The sequence below is a fragment of the Myotis lucifugus genome, unplaced genomic scaffold (genome assembly GCF_000147115.1).
Source record: "Myotis lucifugus unplaced genomic scaffold, Myoluc2.0 scaffold_56, whole genome shotgun sequence".
Classification (NCBI taxonomy): Eukaryota; Metazoa; Chordata; class Mammalia; order Chiroptera; family Vespertilionidae; genus Myotis; species Myotis lucifugus.
In genome coordinates, this window is record NW_005871104.1 from 2,405,790 (window position 1) to 2,428,247 (window position 22,458).

Below are 22,458 nucleotides of genomic sequence, written 5' to 3' on the forward strand. Positions count from 1 at the left end.
TAATAGTTGCCCTCAATAAAGGATACCCTCTCAATTAAAGAGGTTCAGGAAGTCCTATGACAAGAGAGTTGTGATATATGAGTGCACTCGGCTGGTGGTATTCAGAGAGCCATGGCATCATCAAATTGGCCAGAAGTGAGATCAGTCTTTACCTCTCATTTTTTGATACCCAGATTGTTTGCTGGCCTGTACTTTATTTAGTAGCTGAGGCACAGAACTAATTAAAAAAAAAAGTCAAAATGTGAGAAGTGCCTCCTATCAAGTACAGGGAAGCTTTCTGGTATTTCTGTTTAAATTTTCTTTCTAAAATCTACTTTATTTATTTTTGAAAGTACAAAAATCTCTCCATGGTCATTTCAAGAAATAAAACAACATGGAGGTCTATGAAGAAACTATTTATAGTGTCTTATTATCCTACCCTCTCCACAATCCTGAAGCAGTCAAGGTTAACCATTTGGAATGCATTTGTCTTTCCCACACACATTTATAGGATATATACAAACAAAAACGAGCATCTGCTCCACGCAGTGGTCTACAGCCACGTTGTAATCTAGCATTGTATGAAGAGGTCAGTCTCCCTATAAAAGCCTCTGTAAACATGTGCCCTGGACTCAGACTATCTTTTCACTTAGGGTCTTCCACAGCTAGAAATATATGCCCTGATCCTACCCATAATCACAGTCTTTGGAATGTTTTTTTAAAAAAAAAACAGAAGAGTACAAAGGAGCAGTCCTTTCAACAGCCATTTTGCTACCAGTAAACATTGTGTCTAAGCTTTGAGGTTATCTTGTTTTTTCTATCTCTGTTGGGTTATTTCCTTAGCAGTACACACAGTGAAATGCAACAAAGGACTCGTGGCAGTAATATGATGGCTCCATTTGCAGACATTTTTGTCCTTGGAACTCACTTAGTCCTGTGTTTTCTGAGAATAGAAGCCAGTCTCCATCAGATTTAAGGCTAATGCATTTAGCCATTCAGGAAATATTTATTGCAGGCCAGTAATGAGCTGGGCACAGTTCTGAAGGCAGTAACAGAGAGACGAACACAGTAGACTTTCTCATGGAGCTCACAGTCTAGTTGGGAAGGCAATCAATACCAACAAGTGCTATAAAGACAATAGAACAGATTGATGTGATCAATGTGTGGTCAGGGCAGGCCTTTCTAGAGGGAAGGCATTTGAGAAAAGATCAGAAAGCTGAGAAAGGAGTCAGACATGAGAAGGTCTGGGGAGTGAGCAGCCTCGGGAGAGTGAATGGTAAGAGCAGGAAGCCCTGGGGTGGAAAAGTTCTGGATAAGTGTTGGTCTCAGTAGCCTGAGATCATCATAACTAGGGTATGAGCAGAGGTAAATGGTAACTGGAGTTATGAATAGGGATAAAAATTATACATGAAATTCCAAGTCCCACTGTTGGACAGGAACTTAATGTGAGCCAAATATGTATTTAAAATTTCTAGTAACCACACTAAAAAAGGCAAAAAACAAATAACCAAGTACAATTAATTTTAAGAATATATTCTGTTTAACCCATATACTTAAAATATTATCACTTCCATATGGAATCACCACAAAAAAATAATGAGCTATATCACTTTTTTATACTAAGTCTATGAAATCATGTGTTTTATAACACATCTCAACTCGGACCTGCCACATTTCCGGTGCCCAGTAGTCACGCATGGCTGGTGGCTACTTTACTGGACAGTGTGGCTTCAAGATTTCCAAGAAAGACTTCTCCTCTGAACTCAGATGATCGCCTTTGATTTCTTAATGCTCATTGATTTCAAACATGGGTTTTAAGAGACATTTGCGCCTTCACCATCTGTCAGGTGAGCCTGCTATCAGGTTTGCTCTTCTATTGGATGGGTTGATGTTCCACTGTCAAAACTCACTCTGATTCTCAGATGGGAGCGTGGGTTCCCCCCTCACAAGCCATCCTTCTTGGTCAGTCTCTCCAAAAGGCCCCCGGGCCATTCTTCCTGGATCTTACAAGACCTGATACGTGGTAAACAACAGGTCAGCTGTACCTTTCCCCAGCCGGGCACCGGGGAGCCGCCGGTCAGCGAGCTAAACATAGTTCCTTCTCTGGGAAATGGTGATTGCCTGTAATCATCCCAAATAACGGTGCTATTTCTGAAAAATACCAGGGTAAAACCTTCCAAGGAAACCACACAAAAGCCACCAGAAAGAGAGACACCAAGTAAAACATGACTTTGTTCTTGTTATTCTGTCTGCGTTGCTCAGGGTAAAAGGCACAGAATTTCACTTGGCCTTGTCTCCCTGCTTGGCCATGTTCAAAGCTGTCCCCACTTCCTAAAGCTTCATCCGGGACATCTGACATGTGTCTAACACAATCCAACAGGTGCCCATATACATGTGAAAAGGCAAGCTTGTGTGAGTGGCTTTGATATCTCCTTTCTCTTTATGTTAATTTTTGTATAAAATAGATTTTTGGATTGTGACTTTCAAAGAGAGAGGCGGGGGGGGGGGCAAAATAAAAAAATGATAATGTTTTTGAGCATTTCCTATACTTCAGGCATTTGATGCACCATCTTATTTAACCACGATCTCCATTTTACAGGCGAGGAAGTTGAGGTTCAGAGGGGTCGAGTCTCTTTGTAAGTGGAAGAGAAACACAAAAGCTCAACTCAAAGACTCCAGAGCAGGGGTCCTCAAACTACGGCCCGCGGGCCACATGCAAATACAAATATTGTATTTGTTCCCGTTTTGTTTTTTTACTTCAAAATAAGATATGTGCAGTGTGCATAGGAATTTGTTCATAGTTTTTTTTTTAAACTATAGTCTGGCCCTCCAACGGTCTGAGGGACAGTGAACTGGCCCCCTGTTTAAAAAGTTTGAGGACCCCTGCTCCAGAGCCTTCATGACTAGGCTTCATGGCTTTGCACTCACCCTGGCTTTCCACAGAAGGCTTTTATTCCCCAACCCCAACACTGAACAGCCAATGGCATGACTGATTTCTCCAAGCCATGAGCCAATAGAGATTTGTTTCTGTACATTTGGTCATGCAATGCTCCTGTGGATTTCAAAGGGGAGTGTTTTCCCTGGCTCCTCAGCGTAATAGCTCCTCTTTGCTCCATAACATTTGCTCCTTGGCTGCTCAGCTAGCCCAGTAGATACATTAGTGAGAAGTTATATGTCTGGTACCCATGCGAGAGGACATCTCTACGCTTCTTGAAAACAGCAGAATTTGAGCTTTCTGCTCTGGTGAGGCAGAATGGGACAGAAACAGAACTCTCATGTCAGGAAGACCCACATCTGCCTGACCAGCTGTGCAACCTGAGACAAGTGTCTTAACTTCTCAGTTGCTTTGTGTTTGTTTGTTTTTTATGTGGGAATAATAACGATCCTTGAATCATGGGTTAATTTAGAGGACTTAAAAGAATGACATGAACTTATCAGCAAAATAAAATCATTCAAATGATATACTAATCATTCAAATGATACCTTCCTTGCCTTCTCCAAATGCTGCCCATAAGACAAGACTCTTCTCTTGTCTTTAGGTGCCCACATTTTCCTTGGGGATTGTTTTTTTCTGGGCAAATATGTAACCAAGAACCACCATTTGGGAAGATAGCATTAATTTTTAACTGGAGTCATTTTTTTTTACTTTGTCAATTATTTGTAAACATAGAGCAAAACAATGAAAGGGACCTGCTTCCTGGTCTTCCCAACTTTGCCACAATGTGAGGACTTTAGCTTTCTATTTCCTCTCAATTCTCTGGTCCAAACCTTCCTCAAATAGCCATTCACCAGAGGCTTGACTTACTTATAACTTAATATCTGCACTTGTTTTGGAGGATTTTGGATTAGGACAGGTATTAGAGGACTTAAGCCAAAAGGAAACTTGGATAATGGAATTCCAGGCATCAGCTGAGAATATTTCTTAAAGGGGAGTGATGCATTTAAGACTTTCCTGGATCACACTGTACTGGTAAATGTAGTCACATACTGCCTTTATCAGTTTCTTTAAGATTAGGAAATCTTTCTGATGATTTTTTAAATTCTCACCAGAGGATATGTTTATTGATTTTAGAGAGAGAGGAAGGGAGAGAGAGTGAGGGAGAGAGAGAAACATTGATGTGAGAGAGACACATTGATTGGTTGCCTCCCATGTGTCCTGACTGGGAATTGAACCCTCAACCTTTTGGTGTACAGGATGATGCTCCAACCAACTGAGTTACCCAGCCGGGCTCTGATGATGCTTTTAACCAGACATGTCAAATATTTTGCTCATAGCCTCTTCTGGGATGTAGCATAGCCATGGTACCAATCTGAAATCCCACAATGACACAATTGAAATAAAAACTGATGTGTGAGATGAAACCTAAGTGATTGATGTGGGGGTTGTTTGCCATGCTCCTAGCCGAATGCACAATATCAGTTCTAAAATTAGTTTTAGGGGTCTTCCCGGATTCTAGTTTCATCCCTTCTGCAAAAATATGCTAGAGGCAATCCACAAATTCCCTGCCAGTCTCCCAACTCACTCAGCCTTCTGTCTTTTATGACAAAGGGAACCCTTGTAACGCAGGGGAGAAAAGCAGAGGTTCAGAAGGGAGAAAGGACAGGTTTGAATCCCTATGACAGGTGACATGGAGCAAGTTGTCTCGCTTCTCTGAGCTTAGTTTTCTTAGCGCTTCTTATTTCTTTTAGTTTTTCAGGAGTAGGGGATGCTGACGGCTGCAGCTTGGCGTTATTATGACCTGCACTCAAAGAAGGCACCTAACACGCTGCTTGATACCCAGTGCAGATGTGATTATTACTGTCTCTGTAGAAAAAGTAGCATCCACAAGTACAATTGGTAATTAGCTGTTGCTGGTTCCTTCCCTCCCACCCAGCTTCATCTGAACCTACCTCCACTAAAATGTAAAGTTCTGGGAAGATCTGGAATCAAGATGGTTGGTTCCGAGGCTCCTGGGCTGACTTAAAAGCCTGGAGACTATGATCCATCCCACACTGACTTTTCTTTCATCTTTTCCACAAGACTTTTTAGTCATAGAAACTAAAGAAATACCTGGAGCAACTTAAATATCCACCAAAGACAAATGGTTAAATTAGTTATGATCCATCCATTCTGCGTCTGCTCTGTAGCCATAACATTGGCGCATATGGAAGGACAAAAGTATTTATAGTACATGTAAAAAGCAGGTTTAGAACGAAAGATGAAGCATTCATCTCACTTTTGGAAAAAATAATCTAATATACAGGATGACACAGAAAAAATGTGTACACACTTAACAGCTGATAGCTCAATTGATGTTTCTTTCTTTTCAGATTTAACCCATTGGAATTCATAATTATTCAAAGTGTGCATTCATTTTGGGATACCCTGTAGATCAGTTTATGCAAAATTCAAAGAGATAATATAAGAAGGAACACTGCTAACACTGGCTCTCCCTTCTGGGTGGGGTTTGGCAGACTTTTGCAATGCAAGTGATATCTGTAAGAATAAAAGCGTAATATGCTAATTAGACTGGACAGCTGAACGACCTTCCGGACATCATTCCGGACGTCCTTCCGGATGAAGCCGTGGTGGCAGGGGCCCGAGGCAGAGGCAGTTAGGAACGATCAGACAGGCAAGCGAGCAGTTAGGGGTGATCAAGTAGGCAGGCAGAGTGGTTAGGGGCAATGAGGCAGGCAGGCAGAGTGGTTAGGGGCGATGAGGTAGGCAGGCAGAGTGGTTAGAGGCGATGAGGCAGGCAGGCAGCCAGGCGAACCTGCGGGATCAGGCCTAAATTGGCAGTCGGAGGGTGCAGACGGCTGGACTGAGGGGACCCCACCCATGCCCAAATTTTGTGCACCAGGCCTCTAGTACTTCTATAATATCTGAAGTTTTGGTTTTGTTTTTTTTTTTTACAGTGAGCATGTAAGTTTACTAAGCAGAAAAATTAAAATAATATTTTAAAGCAGTCAGAAAATTTCAAAACACCATATTGTAATGTGGGTTTGTCAGATGATGAGGGGAGAAGGGTCAGGGCTGCATATCCAATGCTGGGTGAGCAAAGTGATGCAGCTCTGCCTTGTAACCTCATGACCTCATTAGCAGTAAACAGCAGCCAGGCAGCACCTGTCACCTGCTCCTCTGTATCCATGTAGGTTCAAGTTCATGATGGAGCCTCTCATGTTCTTCTTGAGTGATAGCTACTTTCTCCAGAGATTCAAAAGAAGCAACTCTGTGTGCTTTTATGTGTATTTATCTTAGAAGCGAAGCAATAATTCAGGAATAAGTTCCAACCCTTATTCATATTTGATAAAGATATTAGTGATCCTAGCCTTTAAAAAGTGTGTTTGTGTAAATGCGCTTACAAATTGGGCAGAGAGAAAAGGGCTTCTGCAGAAACTAAGAACTAAGTGCTATAAGCCGTACAAAGGAGATCATCACGGTGTCCTGCACCTTTTGTATCTCATTGTCTCTGGTCTGTGAACGCTCTTTCAAAGCCCTCCTTCTTTCCAGAATAGTGATATGAAATTTTTAATTAGTTTGAAAGAGTACATTTTTTACATGTACTTTTGAAGCACTGGAGAGTTGGTAACCAGAGAATAGAAAATTAATAACAACTTCATTGCATTTCAGGAAATAACTCCTTGCACATGGGTGATGTTCAATTAATATTTGTCAATCGGTTGAGTGAGGGAGCAGCAGATAAGACCAAGTGTGCAGCAGAAAATGTTCTTTGTAGGGCTAAGATAACACTCTTAATATAAATGGAAAGATATCCATGTTTAGATAATCTCCATCTCTATTTGTGAACTCATGATATCATTGGAGAGAGCTATAATCACATAGTTTCCACTTTTTTGAGCTTAAAGGGTCTTTAGAAATCAATATCTAATTTTTCCATCAGTATCTCTTTTTAAAAAAATATATATTTTTATTGATTTCAGAGAGGAAGGGAGAGAGAGAGAGAGAGAAACATCAACGATGAGAGAGAATCATTGATTGGCTGCCTTCTGCATGCCCTTCTACGGGGGTCGAGCCCACAACACGGGCATGTGCCCAACTGGAATTGAACCCGTGACCCTTCAGTTCGCAGGCCGATGCTCTATCCACTGAGCCAAACCAGCTAGGGCAGTATCTAATTGTTTATGTTAAATATTTAACCTCAAGGTGAAACAACTTTCTAAATTGGCTCTTATCTTTCCATTTCTACTATTCAATTTACACTCTGAGCAGACTGAGGACATAGACTTGGAAGGCAGCTTGGTGATTATTGCAGGTCAAGGGGCAGCCCAGAGGGTAGGGTCCTGGTGTTCCAGCAGAGCCTCTCTACTTTTACCTGTTTCATATGTGGGTGTGGGAGTGCCATGTATAATTTTGTACTGAGAGAGGGATCCATGCTATAGGAAGTTTGAAAACCACTCATCTAGTCAAATCCCTTGGTATTATGGACAAGAAAATGAAATTCCAGGTAGAATAAGGAATTACCAAGGTCACCCAGGCTAATTGGTGCCAGATCTTCATCCTATTAAACTGCCAGGTTGTTGCTTCCTCATCTCCTTTCCCTTTTCTGGAATTACAGAATTGCAGTGCGTCTGAGGCTTTCAGTCCTTTAGGCCCTGTCTAAAATTAGAGCTGACCTCTATGGAGCAGTCAAAAATGGTTTATGTGTACTTCATTTGCTTCTTAATAAAGACACTTGATGATCTAACCCAGTGGTCGGCAAACTCATTAGTCAACAGAGCCAAATATCAACAGTACAACGACTGAAATTTCTTTTGAGAGCCAAATTTTTTAAACTTAAACTATATAGGTAGGTACATTGTTATTAACTTAATTAGGGTACTCCTAAGGCTTAGGAAGAGCCACACTCAAGGGGCCGAAGAGCCGCATGTGGCTCGAGAGCCGCAGTTTGCCGATCACGGATCTAACCCAAAGAGCTCATTCCTGCAAACCTTTCAGATCCTCTAAGGTGATCAAGTAGGGAGACTGATATTTTGCAGAGTAGGAGGTCTTTTGGCACCCCTTAAATCCTACTATATAGGTGGTGGGTTCATATATACTGACTTTAAATCAAAACATCTTACCCATGTATAAAATATATTTCCCTGCTCTCTTACCATAACATTAAAAACCTATAAAAACAGTGTACTTGAAAATGACCACAACAATGGATTTTTTAAAAATATACATATATATTTTTTAATCGATTTCAGAGAAGAAGGGAGAGGGAGAGATAGAAACATCAATGATGAGAGAGAATACTGATCAGCTGCCTCCTTCACGCCACCCACTGGGGATGAAGCTCACAACTCTGGGCATGTGCCCTGACTGGGAATCGAACCGTGACCTCCGGGTTCATAGGTTGACACTCAACCACTGAGCCACGCCAGCCAGGGTGTATTCTTCTGTTTTTTATTAGTTCTGGTAAATTTGGTGGCCCCATGCATTGCTTCAGTCTCTTTGGAAGGGGATGTAGCAACAAATGATGGAGGCCATAAGTGTTCTCAGCCTGTGACACTGTTATCTCACACGTGGTACTCTATCTTAAGGGACTGATTTTAAAAAGGAGACAGCACTGTTTTAGGTATATTATTATTTTTCAGTGTTTTCACTGACTACCTGGAAACAACCTGAAAGAAATGTCAAACAATAGATGATAGAAAAATTCATCAATTTGTTTAGACACATGAAATAGATAAGTATATCTCTGAAATGAACCAATTCAATTACTAAAGTTGATGTCTTCAGACAAAAGAATTATGGAGAACATTTTGTGTCATTGTTTTTTGTTCATTTTTTAAAACAATATATGAAGGCTTGCTGCTCTGTCTTTTGAGGTTAATCAATGAGTTTAACCTGATTAAACTTTTCATCAGTCCTTGCTTCTAGAGACTGTCTGAGCTCAGTGTTGGTCATGAAGCAGGTTAGACACCAGTACATTTCCACCAAAATGTGGAGTAGAATGATTCTGTATCAACTACGCTCAGGGAGAGGGATGCTATAAGAAAGTTAAAACAGAGTTGCCCATCGCATACTACACAATACATCAGAAGAATTCACCAATCTAGACCACATCGTGCGTCAGCTGGCTTCCTGGCTTCTACTCCTGCCCCTTGTATAATCTGTCATCCCCACGGACATCAGATATAAATTCCTTATCTGACTACCCTCTTCCCAAGCAGCCCCAGCTACTGCTTAGTTTTTCCACAGAACCTACCACAGTCTATATCATGTATTTATGCTTGCGTGTTGTCTGTCTCCTCCACTAGCGTGTGAGCTTATATGGGCAGATACCTTGTCTTGATTATTAACCGCTGTAATCCTAGCATCTACCACAGAGCCTGGCACGTAGTAGGTGCTCAAGAAAGATTTGCTGAACAAATAAATAAATAAATCTAAACCCACCAAAACAGAAAAACTTCCTTGATACAGTGTTAAGTGAAAATACATAAATAAAGAAAAAAACAGCTTTGGTACCACATATGTAATTTTGGAGGGGAAAAAGTGCTATACTATTTGAATTTTTTATAAAAAGTAGGTGTAATTCCTGTGACTTTTAATATATAAAATGTATACATAAGTTTATATTAAATTATAAATTTACAAATATTAATATATAGTAAGAAGCCTGCTTATAAATACTTTAGGTTAATGGGGATTATGTGACAACATAAGACTTGGGATAAGGTTTTTATTCTATTAACATACTGACAATTTTTACTGAATTTCAAGGAGCCAAGCTGACATTTGATCTAAAAGGGGGATTTTATATGCATGGTACCATTTCAGAGCTTCTGTTTCCTCCTCTGGATCACTTTAAGTGAGGTCCCCAGTCATGACGGCAAACCCAGACTGACATCTAGCTGGAAATGAGATCTTGAAAGATCTCCCTTCTTCAGCAGGCCTAATAACTCATGGACAAGTGGAAGTAATAACTCATGGTTATTACTGGTTGGTTAAGGAAATGGGAGAATTTTCTTTTTGGTCAATGAAAAGTTAAGAAATTTAGAATTATTTTCTGTGGGGTCCATTACTACGTTAGTTATGAAGATGTCTTGTATTCCATGGACCTCATACTACAAGAGACTCTTATGCTTTCTACTTATACCTTTCTTCCAGACTGAGTCAGTAACGAAGCCCTCACATTTGTAGTATTGCTCTGTGACCTAGTTTTCCTGCAGAAACTCATTAATGGATGCACCAGTCCCTGAGCAGCAGGAATCACATCTAATTTTAATGTGGGAGTATTTGCTTCCAAAACAAAAGTGCTGTAGCCAGACGCTATCTCCACAAAACATCAACACACAGGCAAAAATCAATTCACGAAGAAAGTCCATTAAGGCAGACATAGAAACTGCATATATTTGGGCTTGAGGGGCTTGAATTGCAAAGCACTCTGCTTTGGATTCTTTTTTTATTTTTTATTTATTTTATTTTTTTGCCTGATTAGACAAGGCCCACAGTTTTAGCTCCAAGTTGTTCTTCTGAATTCAATTGGAGTTATGTGACCTTCATTCACTCACTATTTACTGACATCCCAGCAGCTTGTGTTGATGCTACAGTGATGAGCAAGGCAATCAAGATTTCTGGTCTCATGGAACACCTTCTGATGGATGTACAGACAGAAAATAAACAAGGAAGCACATCAATGGACCCAATACATAAGTGCAGATACTGATGCATTGACGTATCTATTGCTTCAGAAGAAAAAAAGAAAGAGAATCCTGGGGAAATATTTAAAGAGATGGGAAATAATGAAGAACCTTGCAAAAAAAAAAAAAAAAAAGCTGTGGTGTTCCTGACCGTGAGAACAGTGAATGCAAAGACCCTGCACTTGTGGGACCCTGAGAGTGAGCGGGAGTGTGTGTGTGTGTGTGTGTGTGTGTGTGTGTGTATGGGGGGGGGGGCAGCGCTTAAGTGTGCTTCTCCATTGCTCACCCCAGTTCCGACCCTGTCTAAAGGCCCCGGGGGAGCGTTACCTTGGGGTGTTCAAGGTTCAGAAAGAAGGCAGTTGGGGTAGGAGCATGATGGGTACAGGGAAGTGTGGTGTGAAATGAAATCGGAGGGACAGTTAGGGACCACAAGATGAAGAGTTGAAAACAGCCACAGAAGAAAGAATATCTGCTTCATTGTTGGAAACGTTTATTCCAGGTTTTTCGTGGATAATAGATTGTATGGAGCATCAAGTATCAGCGAGAGCCCAGCTAGAAGGCAACGCAATCATGGAAGAATGAGGTGGAGAGAGAGCTTGACTGATGAAGGTCTCAAGCAAACATGCTCAGGTAGCTTTAAGAATATTATCCGAAAAGGCTTTACCTGGAAGGAAGCAAGGGAGGAAGGGGGAAGACAAGATGGAGGAAAAAAGAGAGCAGAGTTGCTTGGTTCTCTTAGAAAGAGTTGTGGTGGGGGAGGCTGGCCCACCTCTTGGTTCTTACATGTGTCTCTCTGACCCAGCTCTTAAAAGTCCAACCTCCTGACCCTCCTCTTCCTCAGTTCAAGGCTAAGCCATAAACTCTATCTCCAGGGAGTCTTGTTTACTTACTCAGACACTCAGGAATTTCCTGTTTAAAGTCCTATATCACTTGCTTTGTTTTCTACACTTTTGTCCTTGAACCTGGTTCTGTTAGGGTTCATCTGTGTAACTCTAACCTCTCCAACTGTATCTATACCTCACACCTTTCCTCCTTCTCTCCTTCCTTTTTTCCTTCCACAAATAATTAATGGATAGATAATATGTGTCAGGCACTGTCCTAGACATTGGTGGTGCCATCTTTAGCCAATTGGGTGCCAGCTCTCATGACGCTTATTATCTAACAGAAGATGGGGTGAGGGATGACATTGGTACAATAACCAGATTAATAAGTTGGGGAACTACAACTTTGGCATGTGCTCTGAATAATGCATATGTGTTGCTGTGGCAGAGCCTAACAAAAGGAGATGACTTAGTCTAGGGAAATCAAGGAGGGTGTCCCAAATAAGTGCCATTTAGAGCGGAGGCCTTGAAGCTGAAGAAAATCTTGAAAGATGGGAGAAAGAGGGACATGAGCTGAGACAAGAGAACCATGTTGTGGATTCTGGTGTCCACATTCAGGGCAAAGGAGAGAACCGCTGAAGGGACAAGTCAGTTTCTGATGAGAGGCATCAGGACATGGTCACTGTCACCATGTTAAATGCTCACACTGGCTTCTGTGCGGAGAATGGAGTGTGTTAGGGGAGGTAGAGTGGGTGCAAAGACACAGCTAGGAGGTGGCAGCAGTCCCAGGTAAGAGATGCTGGCAGCTTTCACGAGGAAGGTGACCTTAGGAAATGGAGAGAAGTGAGCAGATTCTAGAGGCACTTAGGAGGCAACGTTTACCAAGGATCTCATTTCTTTATGGGCACATAGTAGGGCTCCTTGAAGTAAGTGAAGACAAGGATTTGTTCTGCAGTCTAAGTGGAAATGATAGTGCTCATAATACACTTCGTTGCAGAAGAACCATTTGGCATGGGTTTCTGATTTCCAGGACTGCCCTTACTTGGAGGACTTCAGAACAAGGTAATAACCCAGTGGAGTCCCAAACTACCTACGATAACAACTGCTAATAGTATAAGCTCCATTAATCAGGGAGTCTGTGTAGGCTCCGGAGACATAGGAAACCTCAGGCAGGTTACTTAAACTCTCTGCCTCAGTTTCCTGATCTGTAAACTGGGGTAATAATAGGGCCTAATTTACAGGGTGATTGTAAGGATTAGGTGAAACAACCCACATTTCGCACAGTGACTGATACGTGGTAAGTGCTCAGTAAATATTAGTTACTACTATTATTAAAATAATTGTGACCTCCATTTCATTAAAAGAAAACAAGATCAAGAAGAACTGTTTAATCATTTCAAAAGACATAAATAGCTTTCTAGAGGGTCATACAACATTAAGCAATTTACATAAAGACACACAGCTCTTAAGTGGGGAGCTGGTCTTTGACACAGATCTGTCTAGCACCAGAAGTGGTTTTGACCACTATGCAGTGGTCAAAGCCATAAAAGCAAGAAAAGGGGACCACCTCCCCACCTGCCATTTTTCATTTAGGATGGACGCATGCTACAAGAGCTGGCTCTGTTGCTAGATCAGCTGTAGGCTAAAGGGAAGCATCCATGAGGAGTGATGACCCTTTCCAGAAAGTGACTAGAATGATGAACTTGAGGATTCATCCCATCCCACGTAAATGGTAATGGCTTCCATGCCATAGTGAGCACATAAGCTTGAATCCTAAGGTGCAGAGTCATGAAAATAGGGAAACCTTTCCATTTCCCCCGAGGGCCTTTCAGAAGATGGTACTATTATCATGCCAAGCTTATAACATACTTTTCTCATGAAATATTCTATATCCCTTGAGGTAGGTAGTATTGGGGCTCTTACTTTACAAATAGGAAACAGAGGCTTAAAGAGGTTAAATATTTCACCCACATCAAGAAAGTGATAGAGGGAGGATATGAATTCAACTCTAGTTGGCTACCCTGGCCTCCCCAAGCTGTGAGGCTTGTTCCGTCTATGCTGCCCCTTCCAGCCCATGCTTATACACAGTCCCCGAGGCCCTCTCTTTCACTCCTGAACAGGATCTGATGTCAGTCACGTGCAACTAAGCATTTTGCTTAGTGGATGTCTACCTCTCCAGAGATTATTTGTAGGTAGCTGCCAGTGTGCTAGAAATGGCTTATACTGGCTCATGAAAGCTGACTGTTAAATTTGTTGTTGTTAATCCTCAGCAGATATTTTTCCATTGATTTTTAGAGAGAGTAGAAGGGAGGGGGAGAGCCAGAAAGAGAAACACATCGATTAGTTGCCTCCCACATGTGCCCCAAAGGAGGCCAGGAATTGAGCCTGCAACCGAGCTACATGCCCTTGACTGGAATTGAACCCTTAACCCTTCAGTCCACAGGCTAATGCTCTAATCACTGAGCCAAACCGGCTAGGGCCTGACTGTTAAATTTTCAGGAATTTTGTGAGCCAGTAGACATTGCATCAGTAGTTTGAAATTGGCCACAATGGGAGTATTTACACCAGAGGAAGCAGCAAACACTCGGAAGCAGAGCTCCCCAATACTCTACTGTCACTACCACTACAATGGCTGTTAAACATTTACCAACATACCACCAGGCCCCCTAATCTTTCATTGTCTTCTGTTAAGCACAGCGTCTGATATGTGGTAAGTGCTCAGTAAATATCAGGCATCAGTGACCACTTAGCAAAGAAATTCGGCAAGCACAGGGGAGCGTCTGAAATCATGTCTACCGGTGAGCCAACTCTATGCTTCTTTCTGGCCCACTACTCCAGCAGGGAGTCAGAGTTCTGCTGAAAACATTTGCACATCTCAATAAGGGAAACAGACAGGAATCCATGAGCTAAATCCATGTTAAAATAAAAGGCTCAACCAGCATTATAATGACAATGGATATTTAAAGTTATAAAAACATATTTAATTTGCAGAATTATAGAATTTGTTCCTGAAAAGGTAGCAGGACTATTTTTCACAGGATGTCATAACTCTAGTGCCAAGCTTATAACATACTGCAATTTGCTAAAGATGGCGAACTACATCGTTTTGATAATTTATGTTGCTCTTATTATTATTGTTGTTATGGAATATAAAAATGTCTTTAGATATGAAAAGACTAACTTAGCTAAGCAGCTGTAATCTTCTGGATAAGAATCGCCGGTCTGTACTGTTTAACATTTAACACTGCATGGTAATCCTAGTCTCCTAAAAGTTTATAAGGGATAAAAAGGTTTACCATTGTGCCTTGCAAATTTGAGACAATTAAATGCCCAGAGAATATTTTTCCAAGATATCAGATGAGTGATGACCATTGAAACAAAATTGATTTGAATTCATAAAAATGTTGACGCTGAACCCATCACTTAACCATTCCAAGTACTAATTTCATCCAGTATACATTAAGGAAACTGAGCAAGATCATCACTTAGGTCCCAGTGACTGCTAATATTTTATTAATCTATGTTCCATAAAATATAATTATTTCAAATGAAGTTTAATTCTACCCAATCATAACATTTGCCGCATGAAATATTAGAATTTAGACACAACTCAAACTTGAAGGGGGGAAAAAGCTAATGAATGTTAAATTTACTCTTGTATAGATTTTAGGACTAAAATCACCTAATACAACCACCCCACCTCTTGACTTTTCTCCACATTTTCTTCTGATTGCTCTTATTGTACTTTTTAGGCTGTTATAACGAGCATGTCCCCTGTGTCCTTATTTTATTCCATGTATATCTTCATTCAGCCCAGTCTAAATAGAAAATACTGTTTTTAAAAAGACAAAAAACACTCAAAGTTCTCACATACCCCATGACGGTCCTCAAAATACGCCAAGCTGGTTTTGGTTAAAACAAAGAAGCGGACTTTAAAGTTCGAGGGAGAAGTTCTTCTCTTTTGTTGGGATTTCTTGATGAGCTGTTCTTCTAGAAGGATAGAGTTGTTTGAGTTGTTCATGATCCAGTTCTTGAAAAGTGATGCACCTTGGGCATCAGCCCTCAGCACAACCAGAGGAAACAGCTTCAGGGCAAGGAATGCAATGGGGAGGCAGTTGATCTTGAGAGAGTTGTTCAGAGGCAACTTGCCTCCAGCGTTATCTTCCTATCAGTGTTCAGTCAACATCGCTGAGCTTCCCCTCTGATGTCAAAGGCCATAACCACATCCTTTCGAAATTCACAAAACTAAGAGGCATATGTAAATAAAATACTCACACTCTTTGCTGTATGGTTTGAAAATGATATCTGAAAAACTTTAGACTCAATGACATGAAAGATTAGAGTTTAATCTTTAGAGTTCTTGGTTTAGCCTATCCAACAGTTAAGGCATGTAGCACAAAGGGTAGGAACATAGTTTGTGTATTAGTTTACTATTGCTGCTGTAACAAATTTTCACAAACTCAGCGACTCACAAATTTATTGTTTTAGCATTCTGTTCTTCAGAAGTCCAAAATGGGTCTCACTGGGCTAAAATCAAGATGTCAGCCAGGAAGGATCTCTAGGGTAGAATCTGTTTCTTTGCCCTTTCCTGCTTCTAGCGATGCAGAATTTTTGTACTGGAACCCAGATTCTTTGTCTGCTGGAGTCGAAGAATGAATCCATGGACAGAAGATGGTATAGCAAAGGTGGAAATTTGTTAAAGAATAAGTACAGACTCCCATGTAGGGAGGGGGAAGAGTCTCACAGAACGGAGTCCCACCTGGGTAGGGGGAAAGGGTCCCACTGAGTTCCTTTTCCCTATGGCTTATAAAGGCTGCAGATCCTTGTGCCCTGATATCCCCTCTGATTGGTCACTAGTCCCTCACTGGTTACTAGAGTAACTCCTGGGCTCAAAGGTGGAACCTCACATGGGACATGTGAGGTTCTCTCCCCCCCTCCTTCCTTATTGTTTTCCTATTCCCTTTGGGCTTTCTTCTTCTCCTTCTGGATGAAGGGCTTCCTTCTCTTTATTTTGTAAATATAGACCTTTTACTGTTCCCAGCTCCCCTATTCTATGGAAATACACCTTCTGCTGCTCTGCAGCCCTGTGTTTCTTCCATGGTCCCCTTAATTTCTAAAATTCCCTAAAACCTGTCTTTTTCACCCCTAAAAACTCCTGTTTCACAACGTAAGCACTTCTTCTGCCTCCCTCTTTCATACTTAAGTACCCTTGAGATTGCCTTGGTACTGCCTGAATCATCTAAAATAACCCCCCTGCCTGACCGGTGTGGCTCAGTGGTTGAGCATCAACCCATGAACCAGGAGGTCACCAGTTAGATTCCAGGTCAGGGCACATGCCTGGGTTGTGGGCTCGATCTCTAATAGGGGTTGTGCAGGAGGCAGCTGATCAATGATTCTCTCTCATCATTGATGTTCCTGTCTCTCCCTCTCCCTTCCTCTCTGAAATCAATAAAAAATAAAATAAAATAACCCCCATATTTTAAGGTCAGATATTAGTAATCTTAATTTCATTTCATATCTTAATTCCCCATTGTCATGTAACCTTACATATTCACAGGTTCCCGGGACATGAGTATCTGTAGGGGAGCCATTATTCTACCTACCACAGCTTGAAATCTGGCTCCACCACTTAACTAGCTGTGAGATGAGACAAATTACTCAAGAGCTCTGAGTCTCATTTTTTCTAATCTGTAAAAGAGAATAACAGTGCCCCTACATAAGGTACTGCAGGGCTCCCCTCCGGCTTCCTTGCCAGTCTCATCTCACACCTCGCTCACACATTCTCACTCCAGCCCTCATGCATGCTCCTTATGCTGCTTTGAACATCTATTCATCTTACCTGAAAACATCTTCTCTCCCTACTTTGCCTGGTTAACTCTAAATTATACTGCAAGTCTCAGCCTGCAGGTCACCTCCTCAGAGAAGTCTTCCTGGATTTCCTAACTCAAATCCACCAATTATACCCAGATGACACCTTATACATTTCTCTTTTACCTCTTTGTGACAGTTGCAATTGTACATTTTGGAGGGTGATTTTTGAGTTAATGCCTGTGTTCCCCACTAGTCTAGAAGGTCCATGATGGTCAGGATTATGTGTAGTTTTGCTCATCATTATATACTCAGCAACCATCACAGTGCTTAGCACATAAAAAAGGATGTGTTGAGTGAATAATCATCAAACTGGATCAGACAATTAAAAGAGACATGAAGCATAAAACACTTAAGAAAGACATATTGAAATTTTTTATTTTAAATAATTTAAATAAAAACCCGTAGAAATCTCTCTACACTGCAGGTAGATAATTACTTTTCTGTTCCAAAATTTAGTGGAAAAACAGAAAATAAGTAAATCTCTCAAAATGGCATAATAAACAAGGCCTGTATTGGCTCTGAAGGTAGACAAAGGTGTGTTGAAATCCCAGTTCTGTCACTTACTAAGCTGATTATATCTCAGTAAGCCCCTTAACTTGTCTGCTCTTTAGTTTCCTTGTGAGGGGCCTTTTGAGAACGAATCTGTGAATGGTGGATGCTATGTATCTTGCCTTAGAATTAGTACATATTTGAAGTATAATACATGAGCCCTTGTCTAGCATGAATAGACAAGAAATCTCAGTGTAGACAGAGATGGCATATACTGTACAGAGATAAATAATGAAACAAGATGATCATTATTGCTGTATAGAAATGCAATTATCTTAATTAATTTTAAAATGTAAATTATAAGATTACGGCTTAATGTTGTTTCATATATTGGCTGCCCTGCATAATCAAGGCACTCAGAATGGTGGGGAAGGGGGTACTTTAAATGACCCCTCCCCCCCATTCTGAGGTTTTAAGACATATTCTCAGAAGAAGAAATGAAATACATACATATATATATATATATATATATATATATATATATATATCTTTTGAAATGTGTTTGAGACAGTGATTTCTATTTTCTACAAGTATCTACTCTCCCTTTCTTCCCAGGTAACTGATTCTCTAAAGGTTACCTGGACCTCTGGCTAGCCAGAATAAAGATTATATTTTTCAGACCTAGTCTGTTTGGCTTAGTGGATAGAGTGTCAGTCTGCAAACCTAAGGGTCCCCGGTTCAATTCTGATCAAGGGCATGTACCTAGGTTGCAGGCTCCTCCCTGGCCTGAGCCCAAGTCAGGGCACATGCAGGAGGCAACCAATTGAAGTGTTTCTCTCACATCAATATTCTCTCTCTAAAAGTCAATGGAAAATATCCTCGGGTGAGGATTATTAAAAAAAAGATTACATTTTTCAGTCATGTAACTGGTTTCTAGCTAATGGAACATAGCCTAAGTGATGAGCATGACTTTTAAGAAATGTCCTTAAGGGCAATCATCAGACCATATTCATTCTCTTTTTTCTCCTTCTTGCTGACTAGAATGTGGATGTGGTTGGAGCTAGAGCAGCTGCATTATATTATGAGGTAGAAATTATATGTTGAGGACAATGACACATAAAATAGAGGGAGCCTGGGACCTGGTGACCTTGGGTCCTCCATGCCAGCCTGGGAGCACTTTTTTTTTTTAACAAAAAGAAATAAAATTTTAGGCCCTTGTTATTTTGACATACTGTCATAAACACAAACCCAATTCTAACTAATACACTGCTATATTCCAAACTAGACTGTAAACTCCTTTGAGAAGGAGAGATTTATACCTGGTTTATTCAAGTTAAAAGATGTACAGGTTTCACAAAGTATCTTATGTGGGTACTAGAGGCCCGGTGCACGAAATTTGTGCACTTGGGGGGATCCCTCAGCCCAGATTGCGGGAGGGCGCAGGCAGGCCAAGGGGCCCCACTGGTGCACCATCAGGGCCGAGGAGGGACACATGAAGTTGGCAAGCTGGGGAGGGACTGCGGGAGTACTCTAGGGAGTGTGCAGCCCATCTCAGTCCCAATCAGCTGGACCCCAGTAGCAAGCTAACCTACTGGTCAGAGCATCTGCTCCCTGGTGGTCAGTGCACGTCATAGCAACTGGTTGACCGGTCGACTGTCTATCCCCTGGTGGTCAGTGCACATCATAGCGAGTGGTTGAGCAGCCTTAGCATATCATTAGCATATTACACTTTGATTGGTTGAATGGTTGACCAGATGACCGGAGACTTAGCACATTAGGCTTTTATTATATAGTATTGTGATAGGAACCTTTCATTTGCCAAGTCTCCATGGAGTACAGTCATAAGTAATTTTATTTCCTCTCTCATAGCACCTTCAAACTCACTCACTGGGATTTGTCTTTGTAACCTTAAGGTCCCAATATTTTCCCTCTTACTTTCAGGAACATGTATGTGAAAATGAATAGTCCCTTTGCTTTTGTTTACAAAGTTCAAGTCACAGGAGCCAACTTCAAGAAGCTCCCGCTCATCAAAGATGGAAGAATTTGGGCATCAAAAAGAACAATAATGTAAACAAACTGAAGAACAACCAAAATGTTAAAATCACAAGTTCATAAGACATTTGAAAAAAAATCCCAACTCATTGATCATTTTTGGAAGAAGCTGGAGAACCAATTATTATTCTGGAAATTTCCTGAGGAACTCTATCTCAGTTTAGTAATCAAATATTTAATAAGGGAAAGTCCTTTAGAGAAGAATTCCAGCTAATACATGAAAAAGTGATAGAATATCACCACTTTGCAATCCCAATGACATAATGGGTCTGTGCAATCATCATCAATGACTGCTAAAATCATTATGTGAGCCCTAGCCGGTTTGGCTCAGTGTATAGAGTGTTGGCCTGAGGACTGAATGGTCCCAGGTTTGATTCTGGTCTAGAGCATATGCCCAGGTTGTGGGCTTGATCCCCAGTAGGGGGGATGCAGGAGGCAGACGATCAATGATTCTCTCTCATCATTGATGTTTCCATCTCTCTCTCCTTCTACCTTCCTCTCTGAAATCAATAAAAATATATTTTAAAAAATAAAATCATTATGTAAAAAGCCATCAGGAAAATTTATAATTTATATATCAGATAATACTATAATACATTGATCAACTTTAACATCACAAAAAGAGAGACAACTAGACATTCTGTTTCCTGATATGATGCTATAGGAAGCACACAAAACCACCTACACAGAGGTCTTGCAAAAAAAAAAAAATCTAACATGAATTTTCATCAAATCTCTAGATCTATATCCAAGTTTGCCAGGAAATAGAGGAACATGTCAAAAGCATGGAGATGTAATTGGGTAAGTCCAAAATACACAAAACATTAAAGACAAGTGACCGGTGTCTACAGCAAATAGGTTAAGGAGAACCTATAGACCAGTGGTTCTCAACCTTCCTAATGCCGCGACCCTTTAATACAGTTCCTCATGTTGTGGTGAACCCCAATTTCATTGTTACAAATTGAACATAATTAAAGCATAGTGATTAATCACAAAAACAATATGTAATTATATATGTGTTTTCTGATGGTCTTAGGCGACCCCTGTGAAAGGGTCGTTCGACCCCCAAAGGAGTTGTGACCCACAGGTTGAGAACCACTGCTATAGACTGAAAGAGACTTTAAGAGACATGTCAAGCATGTGATTATTTTGTTTGGATGTAGAGTCAAACAAATTAATTGTAGAAAGATATGATGAGACAATTAGAAATCAGGACACTGCATATTTGGTTATTAATGAATCATTCATTAATCAAATTTTTATTTTTATTCATTTTTAAAGGTGTGGTAATAGCACTGTTGTTATGATAAAGGAGTCTTTATTTTGCACAGAAACATACTGAAATAACTATTGATACAGTAGTAAAATGTTTGAGATTTGCTTTGCTATAGTCCAGTAGAGAGGGAGAAATAGGTAGGGTAAGAGATAAACACTGTTTGGCCATGAGTTGACAATTGAAGCTGAGTGATGGGTAGGTGGGAGTACTTTATTCTATTCTTTTTACATTGCTATATGTTTGAAATTTTCCATAATGAAAAGTTAAGGGGGAAAAAGGCCTGTCCATTCAGTGTAAATCAAAACTCTAAACATGCATTCAATTTAATGCTTTTTCCCTTAAGCTAAGTATGGTTCTGCTTCAGGCTTTGAAGCATGTTGTCTTTTCCACTGAGTTTGAACTCTTCTTTCTTCACACATCCTAGCCAGGCTCCCAACCTACCCCTTCAGGCTCAGGTGTGGGGAGGAAGAAGGGAAAAGGCACAGCATTTAATGAGGCAAGAGGTGTAATATCGGTTGATGCCTCCTGAATGTAGATGCATCGTTGCTGCTTTTTCTTTCATGGGAAAGTTTTGTCGTTGTTATTATTTTCAGAGTGCCCTGCCAGTACTTCTCTTGGCCTGGAAGATGCCGCTCTGACTGGCCGATGAGCCCAACCCTCAGCCCTTGGCCTTCTGCCTGTCCACCTCCAGGGTGCCTCCTGCTCCCCCATCTCTGCTGGCATCCCTTGGCCCATCTCAGGCATCCTTGGCCTGCGGTTAATAGATGTACCTCTTGCCCCAGGATAGCCCCTTCTCCTTTTGGCACCAAATAAGCAGCTCTTCCATAAGCCTTCACCATTACATTTTCCCAAATAGGTCTGATCCATTTTTACATAAAAGCATTTTGTGTTTATGTTAATGTATATGCATAGGGCAATGTCAGGAAGGTTACATATCAAACTTCTAGCAAGTGGAACTGGAGAGGTAGAGAGATGTTTCACTTTTTTTTTAAGTTGGTTCATTATTTTTAATTTTTTAATCCTCACCAGAGGACATGCTTTTATTGATTTGAGAGAGAGAGGAATGGAGAGGGAGAGAAAAATCGATGTGAGAGTGAAACATCAATTAGTTGCCTCCTGCACTTGCCTGACCAGGAATAGAACCCACAACCTTTCAGTGTATGGGCTGATGCTCCTCCTGACTGAGCCACACCAGCCAGAGCGATGTTGCACTTCCAAATTTACATAATTTAAAAAGGTAATATTGTGGGAGAATATTTTTACTTTCCAATTTAAAATAAAAATATGTCAGGGGGTAGTTGGGGGATAAGGACACATATGTAATACCTTCATCAATAAAGA

At 40.8% G+C, this 22,458-nt stretch overlaps 1 protein-coding gene across 1 annotated transcript in view; it reads right to left on the reverse strand.

The window, feature by feature from the left end:
- ITK (IL2 inducible T cell kinase) overlaps window positions 1–15,526 on the reverse strand; it is a 47,125-nt gene extending 31,599 nt beyond the window's left edge. Inside the window, exon 1 of the mRNA XM_006089080.3 lies at window positions 15,304–15,526. Within this exon, the coding sequence (XP_006089142.1) occupies window positions 15,304–15,450 (147 nt within the window). The 5' untranslated portion in view covers window positions 15,451–15,526. The remainder of the gene's footprint in view (window positions 1–15,303) is intronic.
- Window positions 15,527–22,458: the final 6,932 nt, after the last annotated feature.